The 24,074-nt window shown below is 41.2% G+C and overlaps 1 protein-coding gene across 1 annotated transcript in view; it reads left to right on the plus strand.

Moving 5' to 3' along the window:
• Positions 1-24,074, plus strand: part of LOC126243507 (WD repeat and FYVE domain-containing protein 3) — a 324,242-nt gene that overhangs the window by 177,179 nt on the left and 122,989 nt on the right. Inside the window, exons 28-32 of the mRNA XM_049948168.1 lie at positions 5,832-6,022; positions 6,483-6,631; positions 11,750-11,951; positions 17,896-18,069; positions 19,201-19,402. Of these exons, the coding sequence (XP_049804125.1) occupies positions 5,832-6,022; positions 6,483-6,631; positions 11,750-11,951; positions 17,896-18,069; positions 19,201-19,402 (918 nt within the window). The remainder of the gene's footprint in view (positions 1-5,831; positions 6,023-6,482; positions 6,632-11,749; positions 11,952-17,895; positions 18,070-19,200; positions 19,403-24,074) is intronic.

Raw genomic sequence — 24,074 nt, forward strand, 5'->3', positions numbered from 1 at the left:
CTGTCTGACAGATAGCACAACAAGGAGTCCAAATTTTTCAGAAATAGATGAAAATTTCCTGATGGGGACCTATATACAGTTACAATTATAAATGTGCCTTTATTTAATTTAAGCTCACAGGCACATGCTTCTATATGTTTCTCTACACAAAACTTTTTTGTTTCTATACTTTTTGCACAATGATAACTTTTGACATATATGGCAACTCCTCCTTTCTCCATATTTTCTCTCATTACATGTGCAGAGAGCTTATATCCACTTACATTTACCTTATCCATATCAGTAACAATGTGATGCTCAGACAGGCATAGTATATCTATTTCATTCTCAGCTTCTAAATCTTCTAAACAAACCAGAAGCTCATCTACTTTATTCTTTAAACTCCCAATATTTTGATGAAATATACTTACATTATTTTTAATTATACTTTTATGAGAACCTTTCCTTATTCTAACATTTGCAGTACTCTCCTGTCTGAGTTTCTCATTGTGCTTAGGCCTAGTTCCTATACCAGTGGTCACACGGTGTTCAGAGAGGCAGATTATGTCAACTGGGTTGGGTGACTTTAATTCATCAATGCAATTACCTATGACTGAGATACAACTTGGTGGAGATAAAATTTCTGGTGATTAGTGAAAATTTATAATTGATAGCTGTGATTGGTGATCCAATGTGCTAGAATTGTGCTGTTTAATTTCTTTCCTAAACTGAAGATTTGTTTCAATCCTGACCTCTCGTAGAACTTGACATCTTTCTGTCTTACCTATCCTAAAAAAGGTGCTGCTCCAACACCTGTAACCACTGGCCCCCCTTAAATTTCCTGCTATTACCCCAGCCAGTTTCCCCTTCCCTTTCCTGTTGAGATGTAGGCCGTGCCTGGTATAGTCCCACCTACTGAGATAATTAGCTACTAACAAAAATATTGTACTGTTACTGATAACACAATCACTTTTGATTAAAGTTCACTGGCACTGTAGACTGCAATGACACATCTCTTCGTTTGTGATGGCAAAGTGGGGGGGGGGGGGGGGGGGAGGGGAAGACAGTATCAGCAAGCTTGTGAATCCCCGCAGCTCATTCATTGCATCGGTGCACTGTCGCTTTCAGTTGAATCCAATCTTGCCAGATAGAGATAGGTTTCCCACGACATCAAATATATGGCCAGTTTTTAAGACTGGCGGGAATTCTAAATCAGACACTGGACATTTTTATATTAATTTTGAGTTCATGAGAACATTTGGTTTACTGTGGGAACAGAAAAAGATGTTTGTTTGCTGGTTTTGGATATTCCAGTTAGATGGAAAACCGTGCCTAGTAATTGGGAGAAAGGACAGGTCACACCTGTCTGCTAGAAGGGTAGTAGAAGTGATCCACAGGACTGTCATCTAATATCTTTGACATCCATTTGTTGTAGAATCTTGGAGCATATTCTGAACTCAAACATAATCAGGTATCTTGAACAGAATGACCTCCTCTGTGCCAATCGGCATGGAATCCACAAACATCGATCATGTGAAACCCAACTTCCACTTTTATTGCATGAAATTCTGTAAGCAATGGATCAAGGCAGTCACATAGATGCAGTATGTCTCAGTTTTTGAAAAGCATTGACTTGGTACCACATTTATGCTTATTATCGAAAGTAAAAATCATATGGGATACTAAGTGAAATTCGTGACTGGATTGAGGATTTATTGGTAGGGAAGACTCAGCTTGTTATCTTGGATGTAGAGTTGTTGTCAATTATAGAAGTAACTTTGGTTGTGCCCCAGGGAAGTATGTTGGGACTCTTGCTGCTCATGTTGCATATTATGATCTTGTGGACAACACTAGTCGTGACTGCAGACTTTTTGCACACCTTTAATGAAGTACTGTATGAAAGCAGCTGCTTAAATATTCAGTCAGACCTTAATAAGATTTCAAAGTGCTGCAAAGATGGGCAGTGTGCTTTAAATGCTCATAAAATATATATATGTGGTGTCCCATAACAGTAATATGAATGAGTCATAGTTGGAATCGGTTAGCACGTACAAATTAGGGATATGACATGGAATGATCACATAGGCTCTGTCATGGGTAAAGCAGATGGTAGACTTTGGTTTGTTGGCAGAGTACAGGGAAAATGAAATCAGTCTACAAAGCAGATTGCTTGCAAATAATTTATGCGATCCATCGTAGAATATAGCTCTAGTGTGTGGGACTTGCATCAAATGGGACTAACAGAGGTTATTGAATGCTGACATAGAAGGGCAGCACAATTGGTCACGCGTTTGCTTGACTTTTAGGAGAGTGTCAGAGATACTGAAGAAACTGCAATGGCATGCTCTTGAAGTTTGTCATAAACTATCCCAAGAAAGTCTGCTTACAAAATTTTAAGAATCAGCTTTAAATTATCTCAGTAGGAATATACTTAAACCCTTCACATATCACTCTTTTAGAGCTTGAGGGACCTACTATATCCTACTGACTGTAAGATATACATTAATTTTTAAGCAATTAATTTAAAAAATAACATTTTTACTATTTTGTCATTAGATTGCAATGTCAGACTAAAAAAACTTCTTAGTGTATAAAATCAAACTGACCTTTAAAATCCCTGAAAATCATCATCATCCATTTTGCATTCAGTCCTCTATTTGCACATTTAGCCTTCCTCATCCATTTCTCTCTCTCTCTCTCTCTCTCTCTCTCTCTCTCCCCCTCCCCCTCCCCCTCCCCCTCCCCCTCCCCCTCCCCCTCCCCCTCCCCCCTTCTTCTTGAGGTGGGAGGGAGACAGTGTTAGCAAGCTTGTGAATCCTCGCAACTCATGTTTGTCGCATCGGTGCACTGTTGCTGCCAGCTGAATCCAGTGTTGCTAGATAGGGGTAGGTTTCCCACAGCATCAAATATCTGGCCATTTATTTTGAAGACTAGTGGAAATTCTAAATCAAACATTGGGCACTTTTGTATTAATTTCGAGAGTAAGACACACCTGAAATTTGGTGGCAATTTTTCTAAGGAAAAAATCAACACCTTCAACCCATCACATGCAGTCTCCCATCCTTCATCAAAGACACCAACCACTTCCTCGAACGCCTGGAATCCCTACCCAGTCTGTTACCCCCGGAAACCATCCTTGTAACCATTGATGCCACTTCCTTATACACAAATATTCCGCACGTCCAGGGCCTCGCTGCGATGGAGCACTTCCTTTCACGCCGATCACCTGCCGCCCTACCAATAACCTCTTTCCTCATTACCTTAGCCAGCTTCATCCTGATCCACAACTTCTTCACTTTCGAAGGCCAGACATACCAACAATTAAAGGGAACAGCCACGGGCACCAGGATGGCCCCCTCGTACGCCAACCTATTCATGGGTCGCTTAGAGGAAGCCTTCTTGGTTACCCAGGCCTGCCAAACCAAAGTTTGGTACAGATTTATTGATGACATCTTCATGATCTGGACTCACAGTGAAGAAGAACTCCAGAATTTCCTCTCCAACCTCAACTCCTTTGGTTCCATCAGATTCATCTGGTCCTACTCAAAATCCCATGCCACTTTCCTTGACGTTGACCTCCACCTGTCCAATGGCCAGCTTCACACGTCCGTCCACATCAAACCCACCAACAAGCAACAGTACCTCCATTATGACAGCTGCCACCCATTCCACATCAAATGGTCCCTTCCCTACAGCCTAGGTCTTCGTGGTAAATGAATCTGCTCCAGTCCGGAATCCCTGAACCATTACACCAACTACCTGAAAACAGCTTTCGCATCCCGCAACTACCCTCCCGACCTGGTACAGAAGCAAATAACCAGAGCCACTTCCTCATCCCCTCAAACCCAGAACCTCGCACAGAAGAACCCCAAAAGTGCCCCACTTGTGACAGGATACTTTCCGGGACTGGATCAGACTCTGAATGTGGCTCTCCAGCAGGGATACGACTTCCTCAAATCCTGCCCTGAAATGAGATCCATCCTTCATGAAATCCTCCCCACTCCACCAAGAGTGTCTTTCCGCCGTCCACCTAAGCTGCGTAACCTCTTAGTTAATCCCTATGAAATCTCCAAACCACCTTCCCTACCCTCTGGCTCCTACCCTTGTAACCGCCCCCGATGTAAAACCTGTCCCATGCACCCTCCCACCACCACCTACTCCAGTCCTGTAACTCGGAAGGTGTACACGACAAAGGCAGAGCCACGTGTGAGAGCACCCATGTGATTTACCAACTGACCTGCCTACACTGTGAAGCTTTCTATGTGGGAATGACCAGCAACAAACTGTCCATTCGCATGAATGGACACAGGCAGACAGTGTTTGTTGGTAATGAGGATCACCCTGTGGCTAAACATGCCTTGGTGCACGGCCAGCACATCTTGGCACAGTGTTACACCGTCCGGGTTATCTGTATACTTCCCACTAACACCAACCCGTCAGAACTCCGGAGATGGGAACTTGCCCTTCAGTATATCCTCTCTTCTCGTTATCCGCCAGGCCTCAATCTCCGCTAATTTCAATTTGCCGCCGCTCATACCTCACCTGTCTTTCAACAACATCTTTGCCTCTTTACTTCCGCCCGACTGACATCTCTGCCCAAACTCTTTGCCCTTACAAATGTCTGCTTGTGTCTGTGTATGTGCAGATGGATATGTGTGTGTGTGCGAGTGTATACCTGTCCTTTTTTCCCCCTAAGGTAAGTCTTTCCGCTCCCGGGATTGGAATGACTCCTTACCCTCTCCCTTAAAACCCTTATCCTTTCGTCTTTCCCTCTCCTTCCCTCTTTCCTGATGAGGCAACAGTTTGTTGCGAAAGCTTGAATTTCGTGTGTATGTTTGTGTTTGTTTGTGTGTCTATCGACCTGCCAGCACTTTCGTTCGGTAAGTCACATCATCTGTGTTTTTAGATATATTTTTCTCACGTGGAATGTTTCCCTCTATTATATTCAATCATTGGTCTGTAAAATAAGGTAGATTGGACTAATTAGTGTGCCCAGGCAGGCAATCAATCATTGTTCCTGTGTTCCAAAGGTGGATGGAACAGGGGGAAAAGCTGTAATAAGTGGTATAGTGGCATGTACCCTGTTCCATACACTTCACAGTTGTTCGCATAGTGTGTATGTAGATGTAGATGAAAATGAAGATGTAGAAGAAAGATGACACTCTGAGTCATCAGTTTACTATAAGCCGATTCATAGGGGTTTGAATTTGCAGACTTAAAGTTTCTTAATCCATCATGAACCATGTCTGTTCTTAAAACACTTGTGCAAAAGATAGACACAGTTCCAAATTTTGACAGTCTACTTAGGAGCTCACCCACCTTAGGAGCAGTCTTTAAGGAAAATGAATACTTTGACATTCAACAGGGTACTGTCAGTACACATGAGGCATAGAAGAACATCAGTGTACCATTCACCTTTTGCAACCAGTGAATTCTGCCATTGATGAACATTGCTTATGCACCAGACATGCAGTGGACTATGATAAAATAATAGTTTTGGCAACTAGTAATTTTCTTTTGGGGTATCATTATTAAAGAGTCCATACAGATACACATGGCAGAAAACCTTCTTAACTGGGAAAGAGGCTATAAGTTTTGTAAAAATGGAATCCCATTGATTTCAACATTGAGGGCACTGCACACTGGCATTGCGGTTAGTCTTGCAATTACAATCATTATTAATATGTGAAATGCACATAGAGTGCCCGTAAATTGTGTGACATGGGGAGGTAATTGTTTTTGGATTATTTGCTTGCTTTATACTCAGACAAAAAAATGTGTGCTTTCAAATGACAATCATGGCTCATATAGGTATTTCAACATCTTCCTCATATACAATTTTATTTTATTAGGTTGTCAGTTTACACCATCTACGCCAAAGTACCCATTTTGTAGAGAAATAAAAGCAGAAGCACTGGGAGTGCCTGGGTTTCAGAGGCTTGGGTACTTAATGCCTCTGCACATTGATGTACCAGAGGTTTATTTTCTTCTTATGGCTTTAATGATGGGACAACCGGTGAAGCTGCTTCCTGCAGACTCGAAGGTTAGTACTGTTCTGTTGCATGTAATTTATATGTCGTTTTTAAAAGGAGATGTTACACATGTCAATGTTGTGAATGAATGACGTTTGGTTGGTAAAAATATATCGCGCGAAGAGATTCATCTAACTTATAACTGCATCAGTAGTTTGAGTGTGTTGTTTGGAGAGTGTAATTATGTTGCTGAAATAGCTAAAGAAGACTTAGTTTACTTACATGTTCAATGGCAATGTTTACAAGTCATAATGCTGAAGCAAATATAGTATGTAGGTAATGTCTGTCATATATATGCTTTTTCCTAGAAACATTAACCAGGGCATCCAGATATATAAGCAGCAGCTAACTGAAGGATACTGAGAGAAAAGAAAAATGATAATGGAAATTTTGCATATTTTTATGAATGTGTATATATAACCAAAAGAAAACTATTCCCAGACTTTAAAGAGTAACTGTTTTACTTTTCAGCTTGACCTGGACAGTGTATGGAATTTCATGTTTGGTGTACCTGTTAGCCAATCGGTGACAAGTGTGGCAAGTCGGGTGTCTCTGTGTTCTGAAGCTATCATAGTTCTTTTGGGAATGGTCCGAACAATGCTTAACCAGGAGGGCAAAAGGTATGTGGTATCTTTACCACTGTTAACGATATTTTTATTAAAATTACATGCCAAATATACTAGTAACTCATAAATAAATATTAATTCCTAATGTTTGGTTTCAGACCAGCATTCTACTTTACTTTACACTTATTTTGGGGCATCACTTGGCTCTATAGTCAATATAACAGAAGTTACTGATTTTCTTAATTTATGATAATTTGTATGTCTTTATGGCTGTGGAACTCCTAAACTAAATGCGTCATGTGCTTCAGCCTAGGCTAATCTGTTTTGGTCTCTACAAGACCCTTAATCTGATATGCTTAACTTTTACTTAGCTTTGGTGTTTCATGCACCTTTTACTGCGACTATAGTTTTAAAAGTGTGTTACTCTGCCACATGCTTCCACAGTGGACACAGAGGACCACGGATCGCACCACATGTGTCCATTCAAACTCGGCTACCTCCTTTCCTTCCACCTTGACAAAAATATAGGTTGACAAATCACTTTGGACAGGCACATGACACATGCTGTCATCTGCAGGCTGAGCCGTGAGCTGCCTCCTCGCTTCTGATGTTCGCTTCTGCCAAAGACACGCTTGGCAACCACACCTGTTCAGCTCTCAGACTCATGAGTGCACTTGTATGCATATCATCCTTTAGTCCCCAAAGGGGTGTACTGTCACAAGCTGTGAAAGTTTATCTTTTCCACCAGTTTCATGTTACTTTAAAACTCTCGGCCAGTTTTGGTGACTCAGTGACCACCACCCTGCATAGCAAAGGAATGTTGTATGTTGCAGGAAACAGAGGTTTTTAGCTCCAGATTGTGAGGATGCTAGAATGACTTTATTAAAAAAAATCTTAAGGAGAGCTGTTATTTATTGATTAGTCAGAAAACAAACACAATTTGTGGTAATTACCATTACAAAGAAATAAAAGAAAGAATTACCAAGCTACACTACTCTTGACCAAAATCGTGTAACTTCAGTTGCACCCAGGGCTGTAAGCAGATCTTCCGCTATTAAAGATGTGGGGCATAGTTGAAGAGCCATTTCTGAGATTACTCCTGTATCTTCCAACTCCAGAATGAAGACAGCTGAGTGACCTTCACATGATCCATTTTTGTTCATGACCAGGTTGGAGGGTCTCCAAAGGGAGAGGCCAGGTGGAGTTATTCTCGGTTTGAGAGATCCACAATTGTGTTCTTGCTATAGCTGCTGCTGCTTGTGAGACTGAAGTGGTCTTGAGGAAACTTCTTCTTGGCCTCAACAGTGGTTTGGACCTCAATCTTGCAGCTGCTGGAATGTGCTTATGTAATGGATGGTTTTCCTCAGGAGACTGATTTGTTCTTTCTGTGTTGGCAGCTACTTCATGATGAAAGTCTAGTGGCACTAGACAGCTAGTTGGTAGAGTTTTACAAGTGGCATGAGCTTAATCCATTACCTGATGATTTTTTTCCTTCAATCTACATGTAATTCTAGGTTGCCTTATTGACATAGAGACTGGGAATAAGACTGTAAAATGAAAAGAAAAACTTTGGTCCCCAAATGGGGATAATGACATATGCCACTCTCCTTTTACATTTTCATTTAATTTTTGTGCCATTCAATATGGAGTTGACCATTGGGCACAAAGCATTGGTTCCTTGCATTTTTTTATGCAAATTCAATATTTCCTTTGTTTCCCCAATGTCATGCTTGCGATCACATGTCCAGTTTGGAAAGTCCTGGAACACAGGATGTCAATGCCTTTGGGTATGATGGATGTCCTACCACTTTTTGATGAGAAGCAGTGGATGATTGTGCACAACATGCCCTTTCCACCATCCTTCTAAATTGGAGCAGTGGAATATTTTCAATCGTGAGGCAGTAGATGAGGCGAACTGTACATAGCCCGCTGTTTGAATCTGAATCTCAATAGTTTCAAATAATGGCGTCCATAATATCGAACCTTCTTCTCATCAGTGCTCAGGCTATCAGAAAGAACTTGAAATTTAATGAAATTGTTATTCAGAAAGTCCATCATGGGATGTATCTTGAAAAGTTCATCCCTTTCGACAGCTGGGGTTTTGTTGAGATGTGTGTTATCATTGAAGTCAAGGTAGCACTTGATTCTGAGATATCTATTGCAGCTCATACACTGCCACATGGTATCTAATGAAGAGCAGTATAACAAAGAACTTTTTTTGTATTCATTGGATCTAAGCTGTGATGATTCTTCTGTGTAGCATATTGGACACCCTCACCCGCATTCGAGTTCATTAATTGTTCATCAAAGTATTCGACACAATCAACTGCAAACTTTACTTTTAGTACTGCTGCCAAATGGCATTTGTGCTGTTCAGTTTATGCTACATTGGGGTAGGTTTTACTGTTGGTTGCATTTACTGTTGTTCAGTTAGAAGTGATGTTAGCTTTAATTTTGTTCTTGTGATGGCTTGTATTTTTCCCCATGCTCTCTTTTTTCATTAGTATGAGCATCCAGGGCAACTGCAACATCAGCTTGGAAGGGTTTCTTCCAATATATTTTTGTCGATACCGTTGTGGTTTGACATCTGATCTGTGCATTCTGGAGAGAGCTTGACAAAGTCAGTAGGCCCATTCACTTCACCATCATCATCAGAAGCAGCCATGAAATTGGGGTCATTTGCAGGGTCTTCCATTTCTATTATAGAAAGTACTTTATAATGACTCATTGTGCCTGGGGAGAAAAGAAAAACAAAATGTCGTACTATCATACTAGGCGGGACCTGCCATGAGCCCCAAATGGGGATCGAAGTTCAGAGAACACTTGTGGGAAAATAAGATAAGCCTTGGAAATAAACAGTCCATGAACAGCAGTTATTTACATAGTAATATACACTCCTGGAAATGGAAAAAAGAACACATTGACACCGGTGTGTCAGACCCACCATACTTGCTCCGGACACTGCGAGAGGGCTGTACAAGCAATGATCACACGCACGGCACAGCGGACACACCAGGAACCGCGGTGTTGGCCGTCGAATGGCGCTAGCTGCGCAGCATTTGTGCACCGCCGCCGTCAGTGTCAGCCAGTTTGCCGTGGCATACGGAGCTCCATCGCAGTCTTTAACACTGGTAGCATGCCGCGACAGCGTGGACGTGAACCGTATGTGCAGTTGACGGACTTTGAGCGAGGGCGTATAGTGGGCATGCGGGAGGCCGGGTGGACGTACCGCCGAATTGCTCAACACGTGGGGCGTGAGGTCTCCACAGTACATCGATGTTGTTGTCAGTGGTTGGCGGAAGGTGCACGTGCCCGTCGACCTGGGACCGGACCGCAGCGACGCACGGATGCACGCCAAGACCGTAGGATCCTACGCAGTGCCGTAGGGGACCGCACCGCCACTTCCCAGCAAATTAGGGACACTGTTGCTCCTGGGGTATCGGCGAGGACCATTCGCAACCGTCTCCATGAAGCTGGGCTACGGTCCCGCACACCGTTAGGCCGTCTTCCGCTCACGCCCCAACATCGTGCAGCCCGCCTCCAGTGGTGTCGCGACAGGCGTGAATGGAGGGACGAATGGAGACGTGTCGTCTTCAGCGATGAGAGTCGCTTCTGCCTTGGTGCCAATGATGGTCGTATGCGTGTTTGGCGCCGTGCAGGTGAGCGCCACAATCAGGACTGCATACGACCGAGGCACACAGGGCCAACACCCGGCATCATGGTGTGGGGAGCGATCTCCTACACTGGCCGTACACCACTGGTGATCGTCGAGGGGACACTGAATAGTGCACGGTACATCCAAACCATCATCGAACCCATCGTTCTACCATTCCTAGACCGGCAAGGGAACTTGCTGTTCCAACAGGACAATGCATATCCGCATGTATCCCGTGCCACCCAACGTGCTCTAGAAGGTGTAAGTCAACTACCCTGGCCAGCAAGATCTCCGGATCTGTCCCCCATTGAGCATGTTTGGGACTGGATGAAGCGTCATCTCACGCGGTGTGCACGTCCAGCACGAACGCTGGTCCAACTGAGGCGCCAGGTGGAAATGGCATGGCAAGCCGTTCCACAGGACTACATCCAGCATCTCTACGATCGTCTCCATGCGAAAGGTGGATATACACTGTACTAGTGCCGACATTGTGCATGCTCTGTTGCCTGTGTCTATGTGCCTGTGGTTCTGTCAGTGTGATCATGTGATGTATCTGACCCCAGGAATGTGTCAATAAAGTTTCCCCTTCCTGGGACAATGAATTCATGGTGTTCTTTTTTCAATTTCCAGGAGTGTAACTTATGCTGTTTTGAAAATGTTCAAAACTTGGAATGCCGAAAAGCTGTGTGTGTTCACACAAATAATCTTGCACTGTAACAACATCTAACAAACAATCAATGCACAAGCTTGACAAAGGCCTGGAGAGCAACCCAAAATAGTAACAATTTTTGCCAACACAATTACAAATGCAAAATTACTATTACAAAAACAAATCCTGAAATTGGGATCATGACAGTTAATTGGTTAAGACAACCTGCAATAAGCCTACATTTTTTTTTTGTGTAGCACCTTGTCCACTATGTTTGTAGGGTACATTTGTACAGAACTGGGCACACATACTCTTCAGCACTGAGACATGTTGCTAGTCCCGTCGTTCTCAGGGTTTGTGATAGAGAGGCCCATGTGCTTCCAGTGATTTTGTGAAGGATATTATTTCCGGCTTCCAGCTCCATTCTCATATTCTCGCATTGCTGCTTGTAGGTCAGAGTACAATCCAGAGTGACTCGCAAACATTTTGGATGTGTTGTATTTACAACTTATATCCGTTGCCATGTGATGTGGTGAACTGCATGCTGATAATGCGGGTGGCTGTTGAGGCAAAACAGGTGTCCAGGGGGGGGGGGGGGGGGAATTAGCCTAATTAACATAAAATGCTTGATTAAAAATGTTAGGGAACAGCATACTTAACAAGACCTTTGTTTTCCATCAAATTCCTACAGATTTATCTCTTCAATTCTTATTGAGGAAAGAAGTGATAATATCTGTAAATCATAAGATCAAAAATTAGTTAAAGATTTGATTATTGTAATAATAATAATAATAATAATAATAATAATATAATATGTATATAACAGTCATCTAGCAAATTATTGTGTTTTATTCTGTTCTGTTAACAGCCCAGATAGTTTACCTGAATGGTTGCGGGATTACCCAGTGACAATTATACAGTTCCTATTCTTTTTATACCACAATATGGCAGATTTCACACCAGTGTGCATGACTGGTGAAGTTTTGGGGGCATTGGCAGGCACTCTTTTCCCCAGGCAAGCTGGAAGTGAAGCAGGTAGTGCAGCTTCAACACCCGGAGATGAAGTAAAGGTCAGTGGTCTGTCTGGTTCTTCTCTCTCTCTCTCTCTCTCTCTCTCTCTCTCTCTCTCTCTCTCTCCCCTTTCAGTCATTATATACTTGTGGGGGTGTGCAGGTAGTTGGCAGTATCACAACTATATTAACAGAAAATCTCTTATGTTTTTTAAAGTTTTTTCCAACATAGTAATTACTTTCACTCTTGGATGTTGTCATTTATACTACAGTATTGTGTTATAGCAACAATAAATGTGATTTATGGAACATAGAACTTTATAGAGCCAACATAAGATAATGAAGTACAGGTAGTGTTTAGCACTGAGCAAATTGAATGGACAACAGTAATTCAGGTTACAGAATGGGTCGAGCACTCGTTTGTGATCGCTTGAATAATACTATTTCATTGGCTGCTCACCAGAGTGCACCAGGGGGCCAACCCAGGTGGTCTCCATAAGCAAGCCTGTGAACTGTATGTGCGCAATCTTTGAAATTGCGTGTGTCATGAGTGAAGGTACATAATGTTGCAAAAAATCATATCTTCAGTCATAGTGGTATGTATTGGTAAGATTTTCTGGCAACATGCCACATGATGATGATGATGATGATGATGATGATGATGATGATGATGATTGGGTGGGGGCTGCACTGAAATATTATGAAATTTCAGTGGGATCATCCGACGCAATGCCTGAGAGCCTTGGCAACCTAACAAATCTTGTTTTGTTCTGTCCAGTTCTATTTTTTACAGACAGTGATATTGCCAATATTTATTTGATCAGGCAACCAAGGATAACTGAACACTATTTTCAATTTAGGGTTTCTTTGTTCGACTGTTCAACCCAGTCTTACTAACAACCTCTGTTAACTTCAGCCACTCTTCTATAGCGTGATCACATGATTGTAGTCCTTTGGTCATTCTATAATTTTAAGTTATCTTTAGTCATCTGCATTTGATTTTCAATTTTTATGATTTAGTATATGTAATTTTACAACAGTGATCACTATCTTTTTTGGTTAGAAAGAATTTAAGTATGTCCTTGGTGCAGAATTTGAAAATGAAATTAGTTTCTCCTCCAAGCTCAGTTTTCTTGTGGCACAATACCCTTTTTGTGTGCAAATCCATAAAAGCCCATGGTTTTGGTTATTCTGCTATCACTTAATTTAATTGTTCCACAGATGTAAAAAATGTTTGAAAAGATGCCAACATGCTTAACTTATTTATGTGCAAGGTACTCAAAATTTGTTGTGACACACTCTGCCACTACTATAATTCTCTCACTAGATATTATTAAGTCTTTCACAGCAATTGAATGTGTTGTCTAGTGTATCCTTCCAATATATATTCAACTCCGAACATTTTGCTGCTGTTGATTTCTGATTTGAACAAGCTTGCTTCTGCTCTCTCCCCCCACCTCCCCCCCCCCCCTGCCACCCTTTACACACAGCCCTCCAACACAAAATTGTAGACAATCTGTTCAGGCATAATGATGTGTTCTATCAGCTGATCCCTTCTTTTAATCAGATTGTGCTACAAATTTCTGTTCTTCCCAGTTCTATTCAGTACCTCCTCTTTAGTTGTACATTTTACTCACCTAACCTTCAGCATTTTTCTGTAGCTCCACATTTCAAAAGCTTCTTCTCTCTTCTTTTCTAAACTGTTTACCATCCACATTTCATTTTTGTACAAAGCTGCATTCCAGAAAAGTACCTTCAGAAAAGACTTCCTAACACTTAAATATATATTCAGTGACAGCGATTCTTTTTTTTTCTGTGTTTGTTTTCAGAAATAACTTTCCCAGTTGTAATTTATTTTGGTCTCTACTTCTATTGGTGTCTCACTTCCTAATCTAATTTCCTCAGCATCACATGATAAATTTTTGAGACATTATCCATTGCTAGAATGAATTTTCACTCTGCATTTTAGTGTGCGCTCATTTGAAGCTTCCTACAGATAAAAACTGTGGGTTGGACTGGGACTCAAACATGGGACCTTTGCCTGTGCCTTTGGCAACAAGCACTCTGTCGACTAAGCAATCTGAGCTGGAATCACAATTGCCTTTACAACCTTACTTCCCCCAGTGCCATGTGTACAGTACTGGCAGAGGTGAAGCTGTGAGTTTCAACTCAGTGCGCACTCCACTTACTAGCTTATGGACACAAAGAACTGGAAACGGTGAAGCCATGTCACAAGAGTTGAATTAAACAAGTTGTTTATTCTATTAAAATAGGAATATGATTTCTGTGTCACTAGTTGTGAATTAAAAATGAAGTAATCACTGGATAAAACAAGTTTTTCTCATTTTAAAATAAACAATGTGTTTCACCAAAGTACCAGGATTCTCAAACTGTTCTGTCAGAGGAAAAGTGTGGGAACCCTTGCTCTAAGTGGTGGCTTGGAACAGAAGAGAGGCAGATTTTTCAGTCACAGCTCCGAGAGCCCTCAGTTTTACAAGTCAAGTGATCCTGTGACACGATTTTATTGGAAGAGTGGCTTTGCTGATGATGATTTGGCCTATTCCAGTGCAAACTGTTTGATGGTTGTCACATCAACTGAAAGGTGACATATAAGAAAGGCGATTACTTTGTAAAATTTAAATAATAAAAATTACTTGTGTTAGGGGGCCTGGGGGCAACTTGTACAGAATAAAACAAAGCAAAAAAGTCAAACTGCTGTGGAAGCACTGAGACTACCACATTTTGCACAGGTGATCAATCTTCTGTATTTACCTCCTTTCCTTTCCCCAGATGAATCTCTCATTCTAAAGTCAAGTAGTTTTTGAGAATGTGGGTACTTGGCTTCATTACAAAACTGAATTCTTTATTGCCTGTTAATATGACTACTATAGTTATTGAATTATCAACATCTAAAAGCCTAGGAGAGATTTGTGAAGAATTGTCTGGTTATGTCCATTCATTCATTCATTCATTCATTCATTCATGGAATATACTTTGTAATGATCATACCAACATAATCAAAATATCCACTGGTGTACTGCCGGTCTACAGTGTCCAACGGGCACAATATTTCGGTGATCATGCGTGTCGCCATCATCAGGTGAACTGACGGACTGAGCTCCTGTGAACGTGCCGGTATGGAGATCCGTACGCTATGGCTGCTCAAGGGGAACTGGCTTCGATCGCCGCGGTGGCGGGCGATTTAAATACCCTCCGCCTGCGGCGCACTCCCTCCACCGTCCGCGCCCCGCGCCACAGTCACGCAGGGGAACATATAGCGACGGTATCTGAGATGACGTCGGTGTGATGGCTCTGTCCGCCGTGGTCATCACAACTATATGTTTGCTCGATTTACTCTTGATTAACCCAATCGCTGGTTCCCAAGCCTTGCTAAGATTATAGCCACAGTCACGGTTTATGAGGTCGTCAATGGTGCGAATTTCAATGGCCTCTCTAACAACGCTGTCCCAGTATCTCGACGTCTGTACCAGAATCCTCGTGCGTTCATACTCCATAGCATGATTTACCGACAAACAATGTTCAGCTACCGCCGACTTGCTCGGATACATCAGTCGAGTGTGCCTCTGGTGTTCACGGCATCGATCCTCGACGGTACGCATCGTCTGACCAATTTACGACTTGCCACATCGAGATGGAATCTGGTACACGCCGGCCTTCCTCAGACCGAGGTAATCTTTGGCGCTCCCCACAAGTGCACGAGTTTTATTCGGAGGACAAAACAGAGTTCTGACCCGGTTTTTCTTCAAAATGCGGGCGATTTTCCCCGAGAGTGCGCCTGTATATGGAATAAACGCAGTGCCTACCTCCTCCCTCGTGATTTCATCCATCTCCACAGGTTGTGCTGTAGTGGTTGGGCGGAGAGCATGTTGAATCTGCCACTCTGAGTACCCATTTTTTCGAAATACAGTTCTCAGATGTTCCAATTCCTGGGTTAGACTCTCTGCGTCAGAGAGAGTGCGCGCCCTTACATGGGCCCCTTACATAGGGCTGAAATGGATGAAATCACGAGGGAGGAGGTAGGCGCTGCGTTTATTCCATATACAGGCGCACTCTCGGGGAAAATCACCCGCATTTTGAAGAAACACCGGGTCGGAACTGTGTTTTGTCCTTCGAATAAAACTCGTGCACTGGTGGGGAGTGCCAAAGATTACCTCGGTCTGAGGAAGGCCGGCGTGTACCAGATTCCATGTCAATGTGGCAAGTCGTGTATTGGTCAGACGATGCGTACCGTCGAGGATCGATGCCGTGAACACCAGAGGCACACTCGACTGATGTATCCGAGCAAGTCGGCGGTCGCTGAACATTGTTTGTCGGAAAATCACGCTATGGAGTATGAACGTACGAGGATTCTGGTACAGACGTTGAGATACTGGGACAGCATTGTTAGAGAGGCCATTGAAATTCGCGCCATTGACGACCTCATAAACCGTGACTGTGGCTATAATCTTAGCAAGGCTTGGGAACCAGCGATCGGGTTAATCAAGAGTAAATCGAACAAACGTATAGTTGTGACGACCACGGCGGACAGAGCCATCACACCGATGTCATCTCAGACACCATCGCTATCTGTTCCACCACGTGACCGTGGTGCGGGGCACGGACGGCAGAGGGAGTGCGCCATGGGCGGAGGGTATTTAAATTGACTGCCGCTGCGACCGATGCCAGTTCCCCCTGAACAGCCGTAGTGTATGGATCTCCGTACCGGCACGTTCACCTGATGATGACGGCATGTATGATCGCCGAAATATTGTGCCCGTTGGACACTGTAGACCGGCAGTACACCCGTGGATATTTTGATTATCAAATACGCCAGGAGGAACTCAATAATCACATCATACCAACATATCAAATTGAATATTGTGTACATTTGTTTGGTATGATACTGTTTCCGATGCTCCTTGACACTGTTAGCGTGCAGAATACTGACAGCTCTAGAGTCTAGGGTAGGACGGAAGGGCACATGGATTTCTATTTGCACCTGTGGGAGTTGCAAGCATATTGGAATTTTTAGTGAAGGTGCACAGAAGACATGGGTCTATAAAATGATATTGAGTCCATGAGTTTTGTGTTTATAAGAAATTGATTGCAGTTGCAGTAGACCATAATGATTTTTGCTTGAAGAATTGTCATATTTTGTTTTTAAAATTAACTCTCTATTAAGTCTTTAAGCTGCTAATTTTTTTGGCACAGCTTTAAAACCTTTCAAAAGTTCTCATTTGCTTATTATACTGTGTAAAATATAGGAACAGTTTTTTTTTATCTCTTGGGGCTGTTGTTAGACACGCTTCTCAATACTGTAATTCTATAGCTTCTTAACTTTGAAGATCTGAACCAACCTTCAATACTTTTCACCCATGTAGTCTTAATTTATAGCTGTTTCCCCTCCCTTTCCCTCTTCTCAGTTCTGCTCCTAAAACTTTCTTTTCCCTCCTGTGTTCTATTTTCTTCAGATTACCTTCAATATGTAAATATGTTATAACCTGTCCTTAAATTTTCTGCTGTATACTAGTTCATTCTGTTTCCTCATCCTTTTCTGTACTTGTTTTGCCATTTCAGGTTCTGCTATTCTTTTGCAATTACATGTGGCATACTAATATTAGTATTATAGAATTTATATGCACCTTGTGTGTGTGTGTGTGTGTGTGTGTGTGTGTGTGTGTGTAGGTACTCTTCCTTATATGTATACTTTACCTTTTTCTTAGTTTCCTGTTTTCCCATTTTCTTGTAACAGCCCAACTATCAAGTTTGAAATGCTTAAATATCTTTATAATTCCTAACACTCTTATATTCCTTTATGGCATTTATTGTAACTGAACATAATTACATAATAAAGTGAATCTTGCTTTCAGGCTACTGTCCCTTCTTGTTTCACCATATGGATAAGTATATATTCCCTGCTACTTCACATTTTTAGTAACCACACATGTCAGTCACTATTATGACAATTTTGTAATCTTGGAACATGATATTTATCTTTCCTCAGACTTATCCTGGCTCTGACTCCGCTGTCCTTGTTAGATCTCCATCAAAGGATTCGGGTTTGAGCAACCACCCAGCAAGGAAATTTGTGATGGACTTCCTGCGCGTGATTGTAGTGGACTCGCTATCACTACCATCACCTGGAAAAGGTCCTCTTGCAATTGACTTAGTCCTTGAGGTATGTAGATTTGTTGATAAATTGTTCTTCTGGGCTACTACAGATTATTCATAAGGTGCGTATTGAAATATTGTGTCCACTGATATTGCTTAGTACTGTTAACTATTTTAACAATTGCAAAATTACTGTGCTCAGATTTGATTTACATGCTATTTGCAAAAAGAACAGAAAACGTTTATTGTTAATGGCCATTGAGGGACAGCTGTAGAATATACATTGTTGTACTATTAATTTAAAATAGCTTTGTTCTTTGACTGAAGTACTGAATGTAAAGTTTTTATGAAATTTGTTATGCTTATGTGACATAGCACTGATGTTTAGAACTTGCTATGAATGATGCTTTACTACGTTCAGATAGCTTTTCAATATTCATCTTATCCACCAGGTGTAAAAGATCCCGAAGTTTTCTGACAACATCAGTACGTATAAGAAAGCTGATGAAGGAAATAACCACAAGATACAAACTGTCTGCCACCACACTGGTTACTCTGCCGCTATGCAGAATCCATATTGAAATATTATTCACCCAATATAAGATTGTTTCAAAATGTTTTATGTTACCCAGTATGATCTTTGATCCTTTTAGCAGGCAGCCTGCTTCCGGTTCAGAAAATTTGAATTGATAGTTTTGTGTCATAGGAGACTTAGTGGGATAATGTTCTATTTTAAGTTGGAATGTAACAATATGAGAGAAGGAAAGTTGCTACTCACCATATAGTGAAGATGCTGAGTTGCAATAGGCACAATAAAAAGATTCACACAATCATAGTTTTTGGCCATTAAGGCCTTTGTCAGCAGTACACACACACACACACACACACACACACACACACACACACACAAGCGCAACTTGCACACACACCTTTATTCAGACAAACTCTTTTGTTACTGAATGTGAAATTACAAAATTTTATTACAGTGAGAGAACACAAATATTTTCCATCATGGACTGATTTTTTTGTTCCTGATATCTCCCTATTTGTTGTCAATTTTTAGTTCTTAAGGTTGTGTTGTTTTGTACTGAAGTCTGCATAAAACCTTTTTCTTAATAGGAACTTGTCTGTTTGCTTAGAATAGAATTTTTTAGGATATATGAAACAAATTAAATGTTGAGTGTCATTCTCTGTGCAGGCATCACCGGAGAATGCAAGCATGTCTCAGCAGACACGTTATCAGACGGAAGTGTTGGGAACTCTGATGGAGCATCTGCTGGCGGCCGATGTCCTCATTGGGGAGCAGGCTGCACTGCCGGTAGTCCCTGGGGGTGCGCCTCAGTACATTGCTCCCAATGTGTGCTACCTCGCTTCACGTATTGTGGACAAGCTTTGGCAGGGTGAGTCACGTTATTGCAGTTTCTGCATTCTAAACTTTATGCACTGTAAATATTAAATTGTCTGTTCAATAATTTGCTAGTCTCCCTCTTACTGTTGTCACAAATCTTTTATGTGATTCTTAAATGTAATTATTGTGAATGTGATTCAGAGTGAAGCTCTGTCATGGTTTCTTATTTGTGAATAGTAGGGGGGAGGAGAGGGGTGCTGTCATCCTGGTTTTAGTTTTCACTGTTTCCGTAAATCACTTCAGCTGAATAGTGAGATAGTTGCCTCTCTAGCACAATTGCATGTTTATGTACTTTGTCTTGCTTAGGTGAACTAATGAACATCAGTGAAAAAAAAAAATCTGTTCAAAAACTTGAGGGGTTAGGGGAGGTGTAAAGAGGTATGTCATTTAGCAAATCACTAGAAAAATCAGCACCTACTGTCAGAATTTGCCAAATGTTTAAAGCAGCAGCAGTTTACAAAATTTCAACTATTCATAGTAACTCACTCACATGAAGTTTATGATTTGTAAATTGCTTTACTGCAGCCTTAACTAGTATCTCATTTGTGTTTAGTTCAGTTTTTAAACAGTGTTGCATATGTTATATAAATACAGCCAACTGCTAGTCTTCTTGGTCAATAGAAAGGTATTATACTGCTGCTTGCAAAACAAGATTTGTGATTGTACATAACTTCATACTAAATACAAGTTTCAGTGTATTGTTGGTTAGTATCAGGTGTGGTAAAAAAGAAAATTAAGTGTGACATATACTTTCTATAAGGAACTGAGGCAATAATTATCATTTTATATACCAGCAGAGATATTGTTTGGAGATGGTTGCTTTGTAATGGTTACAATATCAGTATTTAAAAACAAGCCTTCCTTACTTGTTCCCAGGCATTAATGTTTGACCAAATGTCCAGCTACAACAGGTGGGTCTTCTCATCCTGGGATCTGGATGAGCTGCCATACCTTCCCCAACCTATTCCTCACCCCTCCCTGAAAGTTATTACAGTGTCATGTACCTTTATATGGGCCTGTTGACTGTATTAAATGTGTTCCTGTTTTGTCAAAACCGGATATTTTGAGACTGTGGCTGTGTGAAAAATACAAGTTGATTCTTGAAAAGAAGAAAACAGCAACCAGGCACTGTTAATAATGCTGTTTATTTACAGAAGTAGCCCCATTACCAATTTTGAACTGACAGGTTCATCTTCAGAGAGCTGTTTATATTTGTTTTCATATACAGTTGCTGGCTGCTTTTTTTTTCTGTAATGGCAAAAGTTCATTGGGGTGATGATGCCCTACAGCAGAAAACGGCCTGTTCAACTGTAACTGTACGTAATAACAAATGAAAACAATGCAAACAAATCTCAAAGATAGAACTGTTTGAATTTTAGATCACTTACATTGAAATTCCCATGTCCTTATGTTGTGCTGTTGATTGCTGTCCACAAAATGAATATTTTACCTCATGAGGGTAAGGTGGCTGCAGATTTGTCTCGTTACATTAGACAATAAGTGTGACTTTTTGCATTGAGAAATTGGAGAGGAGCTCATCTAGATGTAGCAGAAAATAGAGTAATGTGATAAACAAATAACTACTGCTAAATCAGGAACAAAAGGCACTAGGAAGAAAATAATCTTCTGGTAGGTACTAGTTGTTAGAGTGGCGTAGGCCGAATTCTGCATATCAAAGTGCCAGTCTTCACTATGTGACAGAGGACATAGGGCCATTGTACAGGCAGTTTGGTGAAAGAGATCAGGTGATCATAGTAGGTGGCGTAGGTAACAGTCCGGCTAAAGACCTATGTAACCAGTGGGTGTCCTGGACAAAACATGATCAGCAACTCCTCATAAAGTGTCAGCATGGCATTGTTGGGGGTCTTACAGCATCATGATCAGTGCAGGATGAACGCACAAAAATAATACCTTTAGCTGTATGGATTAGTTGTGTGCCATGCAAGTGACACATTGTACACAGCATTTGAAAGTTTTAGGTGGCCAACACAAGAGGAATACAGCCCTGCTCCTAAGGTTATTGTAGCCTAATAGGTTTTAGACACTGTTGAATAACTATATGGGTTTGTTGCAGTGGAGACACTGTAGTTAATTTTTTTTTTACAGTTTTAATACTGTAGTGGTCACACATGTATAATGAAAATTGGTTCAGTCCAATGTAGGCATTTCAAACAATGAAAAGTCCATATGGAAAGGCTAGATTGCTACTCACCATGCAGAGGTGGTGCTAAATCACAGAAAGGTGCAATGAAAAGACTGCTAAACATTTAAGCTTTTGGACAGAAAAGTCCCAATTCAGAAAAAAAAAACACACACACACACATTCAGTAACACATTCAGTAACACTTTCCTCAGTGGGGTGCCCACGTGGAGGCAGCCATAGCGGCTGGAGACAGCAGTCATGTGTGTATATTTTCTATTTCCGAAGCAGGACTTTTTTGTGCAAAAGTTTAAATGTTTAGCAATCTTTGCATTGTGCCTGTCTTTGTCTCAATGTCTCCTCTATGCAATGAGTAGCTATCTATCCTTGTCGTAAAATAATTAACATTTCATCATTGAAAAGTATATATAGCTTTTATGATATTGTCTATAATAAATGATAAATGATATTAGTTGCTGCATCTAAGGGCCTGAAGATGGTGGATTGTATCACCAAAACCCGTTACAAATAAATAAAAAAGTACATATAGCTGAAGGTATTATCATTATTGCTGATAAGACAAGGAAGGGTAGCCTAGCTGAGCATCTTGCCAAAAATATACAGGGGCTACAATTGCATAAACCCTTGCAATAACTGGTGTCAGAAAGGCACTTTTTGGGATAGAGAAAGGGTTCAGGCAGTTAGTCTTACAGGAAATTACAGTGGCGGAAGACTCAGACAAATTGTGTAAGAAATCACTGAAAAGTAGTATTAGCGTATTGCATTAGAATATCGGGATTAAGAAGTGAGCCAAATGAGCTTCTTGTTTGTGTAGAAGGTTTACAAAATTTGGAAATGATTATGTTCTGTGCTTGTCTGGACATCATGTAACCACATGGATAGAGAAGTTAAGTATAGAGAGTAAAGCTATAATTAAAAAAGTTCCATCTGGGTACCTTCTTCTATTTCATAAAATAACTTTTTAGGAAACTTGTTGCTTATTTACTGTACAAGTTCTGGCAGAATGTGCAGCTAAGAGGGATGCAGCGAGTTTGCCAGCTAGGAATGCGGGAGGGATGTATAGCCAATGCACGGTCTAGGCATATGATGTCCAGGTGCTGGAGCCAGTGGGTTGCAGCGCATGAAGGAAGTGACATGGTTTGAGAGGGGGTGACAGGACAGAGGAAGGGGTGGGTGTGGAGTAATGGGTTAGTGAAGATTGAGGCTGGGAGGGTTATGGGAGTGAAGGATAAGGGTAACACCCGCCTGTCTAGTTGAGGAAACTGGTTGCGTGTAGAAGGATCCAGATAGTGCAAGTTGTGAAGCAGCCATTGCAGTCGAGCATGATGTGCTGATCTGCATGTTACACCACTGGCTGGTCAACTTCGTCGTTGACAACAATTTAGCAGTGACCATTCATTTCCGGTTGTCATACCAACATAAAAATGTTATTCTTTGACATTGTCAATGGGGAGGTACTTGATCTGTTGATTAAAAAAAAAAGTGTTTATAAATCTTGGTGTAGGATTTTTATGCACATATGTTCCAACATAAAAAGCTGTGAACTGATTTCCGCAAGATAGTATGTGACGTGGCTGCTTTCACAGGTGGTCCTGCCTCTGATGGTGTAGGATAGGCCTGTGGTAGGACTGGAGTAGGAAGTGCTAGATGAGTGGACTGGGCAGGTCTTGCACGTGGGCACGTGGGTCTTCCACGGGGATATGGCTCCTGTGAAATTGGGTTGGGAGTGGGAGTAGTACAGGAATGGACCAACCTCTCACCTCACCTCCCCCCTCCCCCTCCCCCCCCCCTTCCCCCCAGTTCAAAATTATTTTTTTCTCTGATGTTCAGTAGTTCAGCTTTGGAAGACAGAAATGGATAATTATGCTAGACAGGAAACCACCTTACTATTCAGTTGAAGTGATTTAGGCAACCCATGCAAACTAAAATGAGAAAGGCAACCTCCTTTCTCCAGACCCTTCCCCCTACTTCCACTGAATGTGAAGCAATGATATAACATCACTCATTATTTATCATGTTCACAATAAGTAGAATATTCTGTAAATTGATTCGTCTCACATCTTTACAATATATCATGCAAAATGACCCATGGAAGGTGTAACTAACTAAATAAATAACTTAGTTAACAACAGTATAATGAGAAATGTAATTAATTTCAGATTGTAGCCTAGAAACCAGTTGATTTACGTAGAAAAATAGTTTAAATTTCAAGCTCAGCATAAATATTTTTAAGTATAAGGCCTCGAATTCAGTTCTACTCTTTGTCATTGCATCATTGCACTCTACAGGATAATTCAAAATATCAGTATTTACATTTTGGAAGACAAGACCAGTGTTATGTTATGTTATAGAGTTTAAAATTAAAGTAGCAACAGTGTAAAAACTTGATAATGATGATGAGAAAAATTGCTATTACAAGGATGAAAATAACTACAATAAATGCTTCCCAATATGTAGATATGTTTCTGTAGTTATTTGATGAGATTTAATTATATTTATGATT

This window comes from Schistocerca nitens, chromosome 1 (assembly GCF_023898315.1).
Source record: "Schistocerca nitens isolate TAMUIC-IGC-003100 chromosome 1, iqSchNite1.1, whole genome shotgun sequence".
Lineage (NCBI taxonomy): Eukaryota > Metazoa > Arthropoda > Insecta > Orthoptera > Acrididae > Schistocerca > Schistocerca nitens.